General features: G+C 49.4%; 1 protein-coding gene across 9 annotated transcripts in view; it reads left to right on the top strand.

Annotated features, from left to right (window-relative positions):
* PTPRE (protein tyrosine phosphatase receptor type E) overlaps positions 1 to 13,365 on the top strand; it is a 158,425-nt gene extending 145,060 nt beyond the window's left edge. For all 9 annotated transcript variants that reach the window (XM_072804878.1, XM_072804879.1, XM_072804875.1 and 6 more), the window contains 5 exons: positions 555 to 689; positions 3,370 to 3,495; positions 4,207 to 4,373; positions 6,484 to 6,619; positions 10,439 to 13,365. In XM_072804878.1, the coding sequence (XP_072660979.1) occupies positions 555 to 689; positions 3,370 to 3,495; positions 4,207 to 4,373; positions 6,484 to 6,619; positions 10,439 to 10,513 (639 nt within the window). In that variant the 3' untranslated portion in view covers positions 10,514 to 13,365. The remainder of the gene's footprint in view (positions 1 to 554; positions 690 to 3,369; positions 3,496 to 4,206; positions 4,374 to 6,483; positions 6,620 to 10,438) is intronic.
* The last annotated feature ends 959 nt before the right edge of the window (positions 13,366 to 14,324 follow it).

The following is a 14,324-nucleotide window of genomic DNA, read 5'->3' as shown; positions in this document are numbered from 1 at the left end:
GCGATTTTTCTTTTTGGTGTCTCATGTGCACCTGTTACACACGGGTGCTCGCACGGCTCTCTAGCCTGCACTTTCTGCAACCGGTTCCTTGTGCACAGTGCAGTTGTGTCTTCACGGCACGGTCACCAGCAGTCTCCATGCACAGCGGCCAAGTCTGCTGTAGAACTTCCCTTTGCAGATGAGAAAACTGTGCCGAAGGGAACTGGATTTGAACCCACATCCTGTATGTCCACACCCAGTCCACCACCGTGATGCTGGCTGAGCCACCATACAGAAACCTGTGAGAGCACAGACACCAGTGCTTTCTCGGGTGGCACAGAGGTGACCCCAGGTGCTTCAGGGGAGTTGCCTCGATTGCAGCGAGAGTTGGCGTCTTGACCCATCGCAGACTTCGTGTGTGTGTGTACATGTGTGCACCAGCGAGGGCTCGGCTCAGCCGGGGAAGCTGGAGAACATTTTCCTCTCCTCAGACCCCGGGCTCTCTTGAACCCCGTCTCTGTAGTGGGCCCACGATGAAAGGAGGTCAGACTCTCATCTCTGTTCCCTGTTTGAAGGGCTACCGACAGAAGGACTATTTCATCGCCACCCAGGGGCCCCTGGCGCACACGGTGGAGGACTTCTGGAGGATGGTGTGGGAGTGGAAGTGCCACACGGTCGTGATGCTGACGGAGGTCCAGGAGAGAGAGCAGGTCAGGGGCGCTCGTGCCCGGCTCGGGGACAGTGTGCACCCTTGGTGGCCCAGGCCACCTGGCACGATCCCAGTGTTCCCCTGGGAATGGCCCACCCACTGTCGGCTGCTGAGGCCTGGCCACAGTGACTGGGGAAGGAGACAGGTTGGAAATGAAAAGAAGTTCCATTTGCTTAGCCATGACCACCCACTGGCTTTTGTTCTTGTCTGATATTTTATTTAACCGGCCTGGAAAGTCTACCATTTTGTATTTTCCACAAATGGCAACTTTGATCAAAATCTATTGAGCAGAGCGACATTTACTTACTTTCTTCAAGACATAAGGACACAGGCATTGATAGGTGGACCTTATGGATGCTGTCCTGGTTGAACTGAATGAGTCAAGTCTTTCCCTGTCCCCAGAGATCCATCCAGGGCCTTTCTGGACTGTATTTATTTAACAACGTAGTAGGTACTCATGAACCCACTATCCAGCTGAAAAACCAAACTTCTGCCAGTAACGTACATCTATCCGGGTGCTCTCCCAAGATACAACCACTACCCTGGACCTGTGTTTTTGACGTCTTTGCTTTTTTATAAAAACAGCATATTGAGATACAATTCACAATCCATTCAATTCACCTTTTTAAAGGGTATAAGTCAGTGAATTTTAATACATGTGCAGAGTTGCGCAACATCACCACTATTTAACTCCAGATCATTTCCATCACCCCTAAAAGAAACCCCATACCCACGAATAGCCACCAGTCCCCAGCCCTTCCTCCTTCAGCTTCTGCGACCACTAATCTACTTTCTGACTCTATGGATGTGCCTATTCTGGATCTTTCATGTCAATGAGATCATACATGCCTTTTGTGATCCAGTTCTTGCACTTAGCTTAATGCTTTCAGATTTTAACCATGTTGTATCAAGAATAGGTTCTTTTTTTTTTTTTTCTTGACAATGAATATTCCCCTGTACGGATGTACCACGTTTTGTTTACCGTTCACCAGTTGATGGATATTGGGTTTGTTTCCACTCTTGAGCTATTAGGAGTTATGGTGGGAACGTCCACGTTCGAGTTCTTATATGGCTGTGTGTTTTCATTTCTCTTGGGTCGACACCTAGGGGTGGAATTGCTGGGCCATACCAGAGCTCTGGCTTGCACACTCATATAGCCGGGCATTTTGAAGAACCGCCAGACCTCCTTCCAAAGCAGCTGCCCGATTTGACATTCCCACCAGCAGTATACAAGGGTTCCAGTTTCTCTACCAACACTTACTACTGCTGGTCTTTTTTAAAGCCGTCCTAGTGGCTGTGTTCTTTGCTTCTTGAGAAATCTTTTTATATCCAATGCGCTACTATTGGATATAAAAACTACTATTCCATTTTGCTTGCTTTTGAACCTTATATAAAGGGTGTCATTACAGTATATATTCTTCTGGGACTTGCTTTCTCCACTCAGAATGATGCTTTTGATGCTTTTCTACATTGATGCGTAGAGCTGCGGTTCATTCATCAGTGTTTCATTTTGTGCCACTGCACACGCTATGTACATCCTGCATCCGTTTATGCATCCCTTCTCCTGGCATGGGGTTGATTCCACTTTATTATCTTAAAAATGGTACTACTGGTACATCCTCCTGCACATGAATAGAAAGTTCTCCAAAGAAACAAAATGCCGTGTTGGAGAGCGTGTGGCAATTTAAGTTACGAGATAGTTCCTAACTGCTTTGCAAAGTGGTTATGTTTTCCAAAGTGGACACGGGCTGTGTAGGAGAGAGATCCTTCCCTGATGTCCCTAGTATCATTAGGGACCCTCATGTTTGCTGAGTGACTAGGCGTGCATATGTATCATCCCTTCTTGGCTCTGCTTGGCATCCCTCTGATGCCTATGAGGTCGAGCGTCACTTCCTATATTTATAGATGGCACGTTTCCTCCATGCGAGGCACCTGGTCATGCTTTCCCCCATTTTGCTAGTGAGTTGTTTGTTCTTTTCGTGTTGACTTACAAGAATTCTTTGCGTATTCTTTATACTAAGCCTTCGTTGGTTTCAGGAACTGCAAATATCTTGGCACAGTTGATGGCATGTCTTTTCACTCCCTCGATGAGGTTTGTTGATGAAGTTCATGGTGTTAGAATCTGATGTCACAATCTTTGTGTTGTGGGTGTTTAGCTCTTTTGAGGCCTTGTTTACTGAGCCCTTCTTCCACCCCAAAATGAAAAGACATTTTCTTGTAAGGCTTTCACAGTTTCATTTTTGACTTTAAGTCTTAACCCATTCTGGGTTTACTTTTATGAAAATTCAAAGCTACCATTATATGGGAGGGCAGGTTGTGCACTGCCCAACCCCAGGAGTGCTGGACCATTCCTCTCAGCCCTGGTAGGGTGTGAGTCAGGGACCCAGCCCTTTTCCTATATGGAAAACCAATTTTTCCAGCTCCATTGATTTAATAGGGAGATTTCTTCCTTGCATCATGTCACTACTGTCCTGTATCAGAGTTCCAAATACATGCGTCTCAGTTTCTGGATTCCTTTGGTCAACAAGTATCAAAGGGCATTCATATTTGTATCTGTATGGGATTTATTTGGTCAGATCAAGTATGCTAAGTGGTTTGAGGAGCAATTCTGCATCGTAGCATCAAACTGATAACAGCAAGTTATTTCCTATGAGACTTAAAATTGTATTTTATCCCCCAAGGATAAATGCTACCAGTATTGGCCAACGGAGGGCTCAGTGACTCACGGCGATATAACAATCGAAATAAAAAGCGATACACTTTCCGAAGCCATCAGCATACGGGACTTCCTGGTCACTTTCAATCAGGTATTGTTGCCAGAGCCAGAGCGCTTTAGGCTCTCAGGGACAGAAGGCCCTACGGCACCCCTCAGGGGCTACTTGCCATCCTACCAGAATGTCTTGCTCCTTCAGCCTTTTCTAATTGGTCCGTTAGCATCAGCTGTCGGGGGGGCAGGAGGGTAGGAAGCTGTGTTATCAAGGGGCAGACCTCCTGGAACATTCGGACCTCCACGGTCGCCTGCCCCCTTGCTGGAGCACAGGGATGGGGGGACAGAGCGACCAACTCCAAGAGGCCATCAACGGCTGCCAACACCTCACTCAGGAGAAGTGGCGGGGGCCGTGGGGCAGGAGGAATAAAGTGTGTGGATGAAGCCCCAGAGGCCTCTCCAGGCTTTTTCAGAGCCTCTGGGACATGAGGGGTCCTGGCTTCTGAAGAAAGAGACGATCTTGTTCTCGCAAGCTGCCGAGAGTCCCGTAAAAGTGCCTGGCAGGCCCCAGCTGGGGGGTCCCAGGGCCATCCTCTGGAAATCCTGCTCCCTCTCAGAGGGAAGTCCTGCTAGCCTTCCGCTCTAGGGTGCGCATGGCCTACAGAGAGCCTGGTCAGGCCCCTAAGGCCAGCCAGGTGAGGACAGGCCCCAGGAGGACCCCAAGCCTTGGTCCAAGTCCCTGGGAGGGTGAGTGGGCCTGGGGCCTGTTCCTGTGACCGGGCGGCACCGAGATGCCCTTTCCTGCCCGCAGCCCCTGGCCCGCCAGGAGGAGCAGACCCGAGTGGTACGCCAGTTCCACTTCCACGGCTGGCCCGAGATCGGGATTCCAGCCGAGGGCAAAGGCATGATCGACCTCATCGCGGCCGTGCAGAAGCAGCAGCAACAGACGGGCAACCACCCCATCACGGTGCACTGCAGGTGAGCAGCCCTGGGCCCGGGGCGCCCCCTCCTGGTGGGGCACCTCCAGACTGCACGCCCCCCCCTTCCTGCTCCCAGCGGCGTGATTTCCCTAGACTGTGTTGTCAACTTTCCCTTACACAGATGGCTTTACATAACCGCGTAAAGGTCACCGTCTTATATACATGCAGGACGCGTTGTGGGGGGAGGAGCCAGGAGATGACTCAAACCCACATTTCCTTGAGCTTTTGCAGTCATCCAAAAACCTGCCAAGCACGACTCAGACAAACCCATTCCCGAACTTCAACTGCTTGTCTTCACCGTGAAAGACGGTTCTGGCTCCGGCTGATGTGCCCACCCCTCCCTGTTCTGTCCCCCGCTGGGCTTGAGGAATCGAGTCAGTGCTACAGCACATCCTCACGCAGGTGGATTTTCTGGAGCCAACTCGAGGATGTCCAGGCTGGGATGGCTACCAAAGGCCTGCAGCCCCACCCTGGCCCCAAGCTTCTCAGCCCAGCTCCCAAGTCAGGTGCAAGGGAGGCCACAGGAAGGATGTGCTCGGGGGAGTGCATGGAGACAGCTGGGCATCCCCACCAAGGACCTTGATAAGCAGCATTACAAGGGGGAAGGGTGAATCTGACCAAATCTAAAGAGGTGCCAGCTCGCCGTCCTGCACCGACCCAGTTCTGGTGATGCCAGTCCTGTCCCATGCCAGCAGGGGACCTGGGCCACCACGACAAAGCTCTTCCTAACAGGAGTTAGGGGGTATTTTCATTTTCTGGGGTGCTTATTTGCGTCTAAAGTTGCACTTCCATTTCTTTTTCCACACGTGGCTTCCACTTTTGGGTGATGGCCATTTGCTCCCACCCCACCCACCTCTTGCAGCCACCAGAGCCTGAGCTTAACTTGGAGGGTTTGGAACTCTTTGCCTGGGACCGGGGTGCACTTCTGGCCTGGCCTGCAGGTGGAGCACACGCCTGTTTTGGGTCCTCCGTAGGCGTCATTTATTTTTATTTATTTATTTTTTAATAAATTTATTTTTAATTGGTGTTCAATTTGCCAACATATAGAATAACACCCAGTGCTCATCCCATCAAGTGCCCCCCTCAGTGCCCGTCACCCAGTCACCCCCACCCCCCGCCCACCTCCCTTTCTACCACCCCTAGTTTGTTTCCCAGAGTTAGGTGTCTCTCATGTTCTGTCTCCCTCTCTGATATTTCCCACTCATTTTTTTTCTCCTTTCCCTTTTATTCCCTTTCACTATTTTTTATATTCCCCAAATGAATGAGACCATATAATGTTTGTCCTTCATTTATAATAAACTAGAAATGAGTTCCTTCATGTTCTCCTTCCATGGGCCCAGACTGAGTTTAGGACCAGGAATGCAAAGGTGAACAAGATCCTACAAGGGCAGACGTGGGGACAGGTCATTGAAATAGGACAGGAGCCTTAGAATCAGCTCACACACGGGGCTCTGGGCCCCGAGGGCTCTCTGGAAGAAGCCAGCCAAGCCTGTCCACTTTAGGCCTGGTCGCTTGGCTCTCTGTAAGGTGTCTTGTAGGGTTTATCCTGTTTATCAAGAAAAATGGTCCTCTTACAGGGAGTAGAGCCAGACCTTCATGCTGGAAAGTGTCCCTTATCTAACCTTTCCTGGCGGCGACCGCCTTCTGTCCTAATATCACACCTTATGAACCAGCACCTCTCAGAAGGTGGTCCCTAGCACAGAAGGAGAGTCTAGACAGAGATGATCTCTCCCTAAGCCTGAACCAGGAGGGTTTGCATTTCTGACAAGTTCCCAGGCCATGCGGATGCTGCTGGTCCCGAGGACCCCACCCTGAGAACCACCGATCTACACAAGGAAGGAAGGAAATGGTTGCACTAGCTTGAAAGCATGTCACGGATCTCGATCCAACCCAAGAGAGACCTGTCCGCTGCGATTGGGCAAGTGTTTTAGGAATTTCACATTTGCTGACTCTTGCTCAACATAGGTGATCGTTAGAAATCCAAGCTTTGATCACTTTGGGTGATGATGGCTTCTGGGCCGATGTGTAGGGATGGGCTGCGGCCTGTCCCTTTCTCATGCCCCCCGGGGCGAGTCTGGTTGTCTGCATGAAGCACTTTTCCTCTGCAGTGCTGGAGCCGGGCGAACAGGTACCTTCATAGCACTCAGCAACATTTTGGAACGAGTCAAAGCCGAGGGCCTTTTAGACGTATTCCAAGCTGTGAAGAGTTTGCGACTTCAGAGACCACATATGGTGCAAACCCTGGTAAGAAACGCGGTGAGGAGGATGTTTGCGGAAGAACTGTCTCCTGTTGCATTTGGTGTCTGTCTCATGAAAGGAGCTCGAGGGTGTGGGGCCGGGGGGAGCTTCCCAAGGGCACAGGCTCGTGGCACTCTTTGCAGGGACACCGAATGGATCCGCTTCCTTCCTGGCTGGGGACTGTCCCCTGGGCAGGACACAGGGGAGGGGTGCACTCGTGACTTTAGACTGTAAGACCCCTTGGAAGATGCACTGATGACTAGCTGTCTGTGTCAAGTGACTCTCCCATTCTCTTTCATTCTGTGACCAATACACACACTTTCTGGTGTGCAGAAGACATGCTTCCTCGCCAAACTTGACAACTGTTCTACCCCTGTAGGTGCAATTTCAAAAGTGGTTAGAGCACAGCACTTTCTCCAGGCTTTCTATTTTGAGATCTGCCCTCCCTGTCCACTCGCTCTGCAAGCTCAGAGCATCCCGACTCAGCAGGCAAAGAAGGCGGCAGGAGAGGCCTTCCACAACCTTCCTTCCCATTGCAGGGGAAGCCCGACCACTAGAATCTCCAGAGCAGAGAGCAGGGCTCGCCTCCCCCTGTCCAGGCTGTGCGGGAGCAGTTCTCACCCTGACGACACACTAGCCTGACCAGAAGGGTGTTCACATTCCCCCGTTGCCAGGGGGGCAGCAGCATATTTAAAGCCTTCCCAGGGGGTCCCAAAGTGAAGACGGGTTTGAGAGCCACCATGAGTAAAGGAAACAGGGTACTCGCCAGCTCCCCACACCTCTGGACCCACATGCCCCTCTTGGGGCCGGCCCACGACTGTGGTGGACACCTGAGAGCAAAAAGGAAAGGGCGTGAGGCCTCCTCCACGCTCCTTAGAGCCCTGGTTCCCAGTGCAGACTATCTTTCTTGCTAAAGCCCTGGAAGATGCTAGAGAGGTCTTTCTAAAAGTGATGCCTGCCTCCTGAGAGCTGATACCTCCTAGGGGCATCACAAACTTGAATGACTTTGGGCATGGAAAAAACACAGGTGGACCCCTCCATGGAAGATTTTCTAGATCAAAATAATAATAATAGGAATGCCCTCCCGAAAATAGCCATTTTTAATTCTGAGCCAGACTCTTGCAGTTTCTTTGCTGACTGTTTTTCAGTCCACGACAGGCTCCCGCAGGCAGAGGGAGTGGCTTCGGTGCTGCCTGGCCCCCAGTTAAGTATAAAAGCCCAGCCACGGCATTCCTCTGATGCTTGGTCTTTGGGCTGCCACCCCAAATTGATGGCTGGCCCCCGTCCTTGTTCTGCAGACTTGAACAAGCTCCTTCCACTTTCTGGACTTCAGTTCCTTATCTGTGGGAAACGGGGTGATGGCACCTGCCCGTCGTTGACACGCACATCTGCTTGTGTGTGTCCGCCAGGGGCCCCCGGGTGTCTGGCCCAGGGAGGCCCCAGCCCCTGGAGCAAAGAGCATCTCTTGTCCGGCTCAGCATACAAACACTTCCTTGCTTTTTAAGGGGCCTCGGCTCTCACAAATTCATCTGGTCTGGCCAACGTGTCCTATCTCCAAGAGCCTCTCCATCCGAGCGCCCTCCTGACTCAGCTCTCCTCTGGCCCACTGCCACCTCTCCCGCACCCCTCCCTGGGAAGCTGCCTGTGGGTGTCCTCTCGCTCGGCTCTGTACAATCTGGTCTGGTGGCACTTTGTAACGGAGCATTTATAACCTGACTTTGAAAGTCAGCATCTAGCTTTCTGCATCATCAGGGCTCCACTTACTTGGTGATTCAGGAAATAAATGGAGGAGAGTTAACCATTTAAGCATCATGATGTCTGGTGTCACATGCCAAGGAACCAGGTGCCTGACACGCATTGTTCTTATCTTGCCCTCACCGTATCCCTGTGCCTACTCTTACAAGGGACCTTCTGTTGTCACCTGCATGTGGGAGGTTAGGTCACCTGCCCAGGGTCTAAAGTGTCATAGTGAGATCCACCCCTGGCCTGCCTGCCATCGGCATCGGAGGGCTCACCTGCGACCCTCTATGCAGAGACCTAGCATTTGGCAGGGATATTTTGGAAGAGAGCACAGGGTGTGAGAAGGTAACAAGATAAGGAGGTGCTTGCTGACATGCACACTAGTTACCCTGCAGGTGGCCGCCCCAGCTCACAAACCAGTCCCTAGTTGCTGGCCATGCTGCAAGGCTCCTGGGATAGGCTTTAGGGCAACCGGCACTCCAAGGCTAAAAGTTTGTTGTTGCCCAGAAACATTTTCTGGAATGTTTGTGCCTTGATCAGAAATGTCTGTGACCTGAGGTGTGGCCTGTGTCAATCCCAATAAATCGCCAAAATACACGCCACTGATCACTGGCCACCAGTGATTCATACTCAAGACACAGCAGGGCTGGGTCCCAGCTCTTGTGTTTGCTGCTAAAACAGAGTGATTAATGGCATCTCCACTTCCTCCCTGATTGGAGCCACCTTCGATGTGTAGCTGAAGGAACCTTCAAAATAGAAGAACGTGGAGAAGTCAAGTCAAAAGCTCTTTGCCTATATGATACCTCATGAGAGTCGTGAAGATGTTTGCTTCTCTAAAGAGAGTCTATATATTTATTAAAACTTCCCTCCAAAAATTCACCTGTTTTCCTTCTGGGGATCTTGCCCCGGAAGGATCAAGGTCCTGATCAATGACCAGGTGGGGATCTTAGCAGCCAGTAGTGAGGACCCTGCAGTCCCTTCCTGGCTCCCCCGGTGACTTCCCTGTGGTCTCAAGACCACCTTCTGTCCATCTTTCCTTTCTCTGGAAAGACAAGCCCCATCCTCTGCTGCCCAGACTGACTGAGATGCTGGAAGGCCCAGGCAGGCCAGTGTTTGCCGTCTGTCCACCCAGAAGCCTTTAGGCTCTTGTTCAACGTGTATTTAGAGAAGAGGCCGAACCCACTGTGTTGGGAGAGAAGATGGGAAGGGTGGGAGGCCACACTTGGTCTCCCCTGCGCCCCAGGCCCCTCATACTAGGGCCCAACTGCCAAGCATCACTCAGCCAACAAAGTTCCAGGATCCGCCAGTGACCAGACCCTTTTACTCGAGAGGCAGGTTGGCTGCCGTCTGTTGTTACTCAGACCTTCAGGGTCCGCTCCCCATCTGCTTGTGGACCATCATGCACACAGTTTTCCAAAATCTCTGACAGCTGCCATTGGCTCTGTCTCTTACGTGTCTCCTTGTGGCGTGCCCATCATTGGCGGACAGGACAGGCCCGCGCGGCTGGACCTCCATCCACCCACCACCCAGGCTCCCGGCCTTCCCCCTCCAGGAGCCGCGGGGAGGCAAGAGTCAAATGATCTGCAGCAGCGTTTTAATGAGTTAAGGACCTTAGACAGATAGAAGGCAACAGTCTTCTGAATTTTAGTAAAATTTATATAAAACAATGTCCCCTTTTTAAAGTAAACGTAGCCTGGAGTTTCATCCTTTTTAACTTTCATGGATTACTTTTTTCCTATGTGGCTTATCTGAAGCCCAAAATTCTGGCTTTTCCCCATTTTCATTTCAAAAATAGCTTTAGGGGCGCCGGGGTGGCCCAGTCGAGTGCCCGACTTGTGGTTTTGGCTCAGGTCGTGATCTCAGGGTCGTGGGATCTCTTTCTCTCTACAATAAATAAATAAGCAAATCTTAAAAACAGCAACAAAAATCCAGCTATATTTGGAAATGTTTCTGGGCACAGAAAGTAAATTGAGTAACCTGTCAGATTGTTTTATGTCTTCTTTTAAAATGTTTCTCTTAATTAAATTAATGGAATTAAAAAAATATATATATATCATTTTAACATATTCTTGTTTTTTTTTCCAGGAACAGTATGAATTCTGCTACAAAGTGGTACAAGATTTTATTGATATATTTTCTGATTATGCTAATTTCAAATGAAAATTCCTGCCTTAAAATATTTTTTAATTTAATGGTCAGTATATTTTATAAAGATCATGTTAATTTATTTCATAGTTGACATTAATACCCGTCCTAATTTCTTTGTATATATTTTGTTATGCTTTAAAGGCCACCTGCTCTAAAGTCATTAAATCTTAAATACCCCTTTTAAAAACTGGAATAATGTATTAAGGTCAAGTAATATCCCGTAAAATATATTTCTGCTAATATCAGTAAATATTTTAATTTTTGCGTTAGGTCCATCATAGCCTTTGATTTCACACATCCAGCGCCTCTAAATGTTAAAAATCTTAATATGCAACGTGTGCTTACGCAGAAGAGTAAACACAGAGCCCGCTGTTAAAGCGGTCGAGGACTCAAAAATCAGTTAAAAATTCTCTTTTCCTGACGCTGATTTTACAGCCCTGAGCAGAGGCATTTTGTGGAAGGGGAAATGTTCACGAAGATGCACTGTAAAGAGGGAATTCTGTGAAATCCTCCATCTCCTCTCATGTGGCTTATTTTTACATTTTTAAGATCACAGACTTTACAGCCTGAATCCAGGTCTAAAACACAATCGGCGTAGTTGGTGGCTGTAGAGTGACACTTAAACACGCGTTTACTCAAGGTCAGGTCCGCGCTGTCCCGGCTGGAGGAGGGGAGACGCAGTGCTGGTGGCGCGGTTCGCCCATGGCCGTGAGGATACAAAACCCGTTACTGGGCTGTGCTCCCAGGTAGCCACCTGCTGTCTTCTGAGAATGCAACCAATGGCATTTGTCACCCTTGCCTCCCACTCTGCCACCGCCGCCCGGCTGGTCCTGAGCGATCCTAGAGGCTCAACACAAACCACTCCCGGTTCCTAACTTCTGATAAAGCCAAACACCTGGCTCTCACAGCTGCAAGGAGCACACGCTTGGGGAGATGACCACAAGCAGTTACGCTTTAAACTTTCTGAGAAGCATTTTGGTATTAAAAAAAAAAAAATCTTATAAAAGCTAAGATTGTTTGTAAGAAAAGTCTTAAAAATCTAGATTTATACAGTTTTTTTTAAAGTCCCAGTCCTCAATATTTAAATGAAAGAAAAAGAGAGAGAACTCCTTACGTCTAAAAGCTAACTTATTTTTGAATAGAAATACTACTGAGATCTCTGACACTGGGTAATAACGATCTCACTGCCAGACAGGATTGATTTGTGGGGCAAAAAGGAAAGGGAGGAAGGATGAATGTAGAAAAGTTTAATTTGTGACAGTGATCTTTCTATGGCCATTAGGTAGCAGATGAGCACAATATATATATATATATTTAAAAAAAGACACCTGTTCTAACTTACTAAAAGTGTTTAACACGTGCATTTGGGGTACATTTGTTTTTTTTTCTTTGCTTTTTAAAAGAAATAGAAAGGCCTTATTTGCCATTTCCACGAGAAGTGACTGCATCCTCCTATTGCACTGCTCATCCTGTGTCCATTCCTTGTGCACAATGCAAGCCCAGGGCTTGTTCCATGCTGATAGCAGCCTCACGGTAGTCAAGCCTCTGCTGCCCCTCTGAGCCCCAGCCCCCGGGCGAGAGGAGGTGCCAGCTGGAAGGGCACGAGCACAACGTTGTGACCGCTGCCACCGCCGCTGGCCACATCCCTGGGCTGCACACGCACTGCTGAACGCACCCCTCTCTCCTTCCCGGTACAACGAGACTGCGTGGGGGTCGAGGAAGAAAATGGAGGGGACTTTGCAAGATGCACCACCGGTTGGTCCCATATGTTTTCATGATTAAAATCCCAAGTCTAAAGCCTTCCTTTGACTGAAGGAGAAGAGGGAGAACCAAGCTTTCATTCGGCACCAAACCCTAGAAACTGAGCTCGCTAGTTGTGATGAGGGTGACTAGTATTGTGTCTGAGGGGTCAAAGTCAAAGTCCAGGCCATGGATTTGGGCCCATCCTAGGAGCCCTCATTAGAATCTGTCAGGCCTTTCAGTGGCCTACCTGGGCATCTCTTGGATGGTGATTAAGATCAACCTTTTCAGGGGAACGCGCCCCTGGGAATGCGCCCTATTTGTGTGTTCTTCTGTCCCCTGTGGCTACTGCAGGCATCCTGGGACCCCCCGGGGCCCTTCCAGTTCTGGAAACAAAGCAGAAGCCACTATCCCTTGGAGGCACTTGCCTTTCTGAGGGTCTAGGATTTGTAGCCTCATGGCCTCTGCCCAGAACCCCCAGGTCCTGGGCGCCCTCCGTCCCAACAGTCTCTTTGGGCGCTTGGGGACCGGCTACCCTACTGTGCCACCCAGAAAGCTGACCTCTTCTTCCCCCTCAGTCAAAGTAGGTCCGTTGTACATAACAAGCAGTGCCACGCTGGTGGCACTGACGACGCCGACTTCCCTTCACGTTTTCGTATGTTGCATGCGGTTGCATTCAAATGCCAAATAGCGATTAGGAGCCTACCGTTCTGATCGACAAGCCGTACGGTCACTGTGTGACTCACTTTACTGTTTCTCTCCTCGTGCTAGACGAATGAAGAATGCATACCAGTGTTTTAAAAAGTATTTTTATGTGTTTTTAAAAAACTTTTTAAAATGAGCCTGACATGTCTGTTTCAGCGTTCGGAGACATGGCCCATGTTATTTTTAAAAAATGTATGATTACTGATACTTTTGTTTAACTAAGTTGTGTTTAATTTATGTGCGGTCTTTATAATATATGTATGTATTCCCGTTTCAACTATCATGTTTTCTTTTATTACATCTATAATTTGATCTTGCTCTGATTATAATGCCAGTGAATGTTGCTGAATTCTTTGTATATGCAAATTGCAAGATCTAAAACATTCTGATGCAAGGATAAATCTTTACTTTGACTTCCAGCCTGTGTCTCTTTCTTCCACGAAGTCTCTTCATTGCATTCCTGTGCCTTACGTTCTTTTAGACAAGACATTCATTAGGAGGTAGACACTGATTTATATAGACCATTAATTTGGGACTTCTAGAATAGAGCTTAGCCCTGGCATGGAAACAGCCCGGACACCGGGCATGGTGGCCATGGGGTTGGCCCAGCTCCCCGGTGCTCTTCAGAAGGCGTGAGCTGTGTGTGCAGCACAGAGTAAAAACTCGCCCTTCTGGGAGCCTGTGCTCCAATTAGAGTCCAAACTGGGCTCTGTGCTCGGAGCCGTGGTTTCTCGGAGTCCCCAAGGAGGAGGACAAAATGCTTCAAGTCCACGGGTGGGTGGAATCAGAAAAGCCTTCCAACATTGCTTGGCCTCCCCAGATCTGAAACCCTGCTAAGCCTCCCTTTTGCACATCCATATGTCTCTGATCATTCCCAAATCTCTCTCTGCGCCCCTGCCACCTGCACCTCCTTCCTGGACCCACACGCCAGCGTCCTCTTTCAGATATTCCAGGCTTGTCATGGAATTTAAACATATGCTTCTTATTGTTGTATTTATTTAATACATGTTATGAGGCTTATTGTATTTGTTAAAATGGATGCTTTCATGACCTTTTATTCCCCTCTCTCTGCCCCTCCCACCCCCAAATATCACCTCCTATGAAATGCCCTTTGCTCCTACAGGCCCTTTCGTTGTTGGGTGTTCCTTATGGGTCTGTCTGCATGTCCCTTATCAGCTTTAGGTACAGCAGGATGTGGGGGCAAGGGACCGGAAAAGTGAAGATGCAGACAAGTGGGGGGGGAGGTCTGGGAGAGGCGGGGTGGGGGCAAGAATGGGCATCCACCAGCCAACTGGGACCAGGTGACTCAACCAACCAGTCTGACCAAGCCCACAGCCTCAGGGAAGGAAGGTATACCAGGCCAGCCTTGGAGGCACCC

The sequence above is a fragment of the Canis lupus genome, chromosome 29 (genome assembly GCF_048164855.1).
Source record: "Canis lupus baileyi chromosome 29, mCanLup2.hap1, whole genome shotgun sequence".
Lineage (NCBI taxonomy): Eukaryota > Metazoa > Chordata > Mammalia > Carnivora > Canidae > Canis > Canis lupus.
This window is presented reverse-complemented; position numbering and strand designations above follow the sequence as displayed.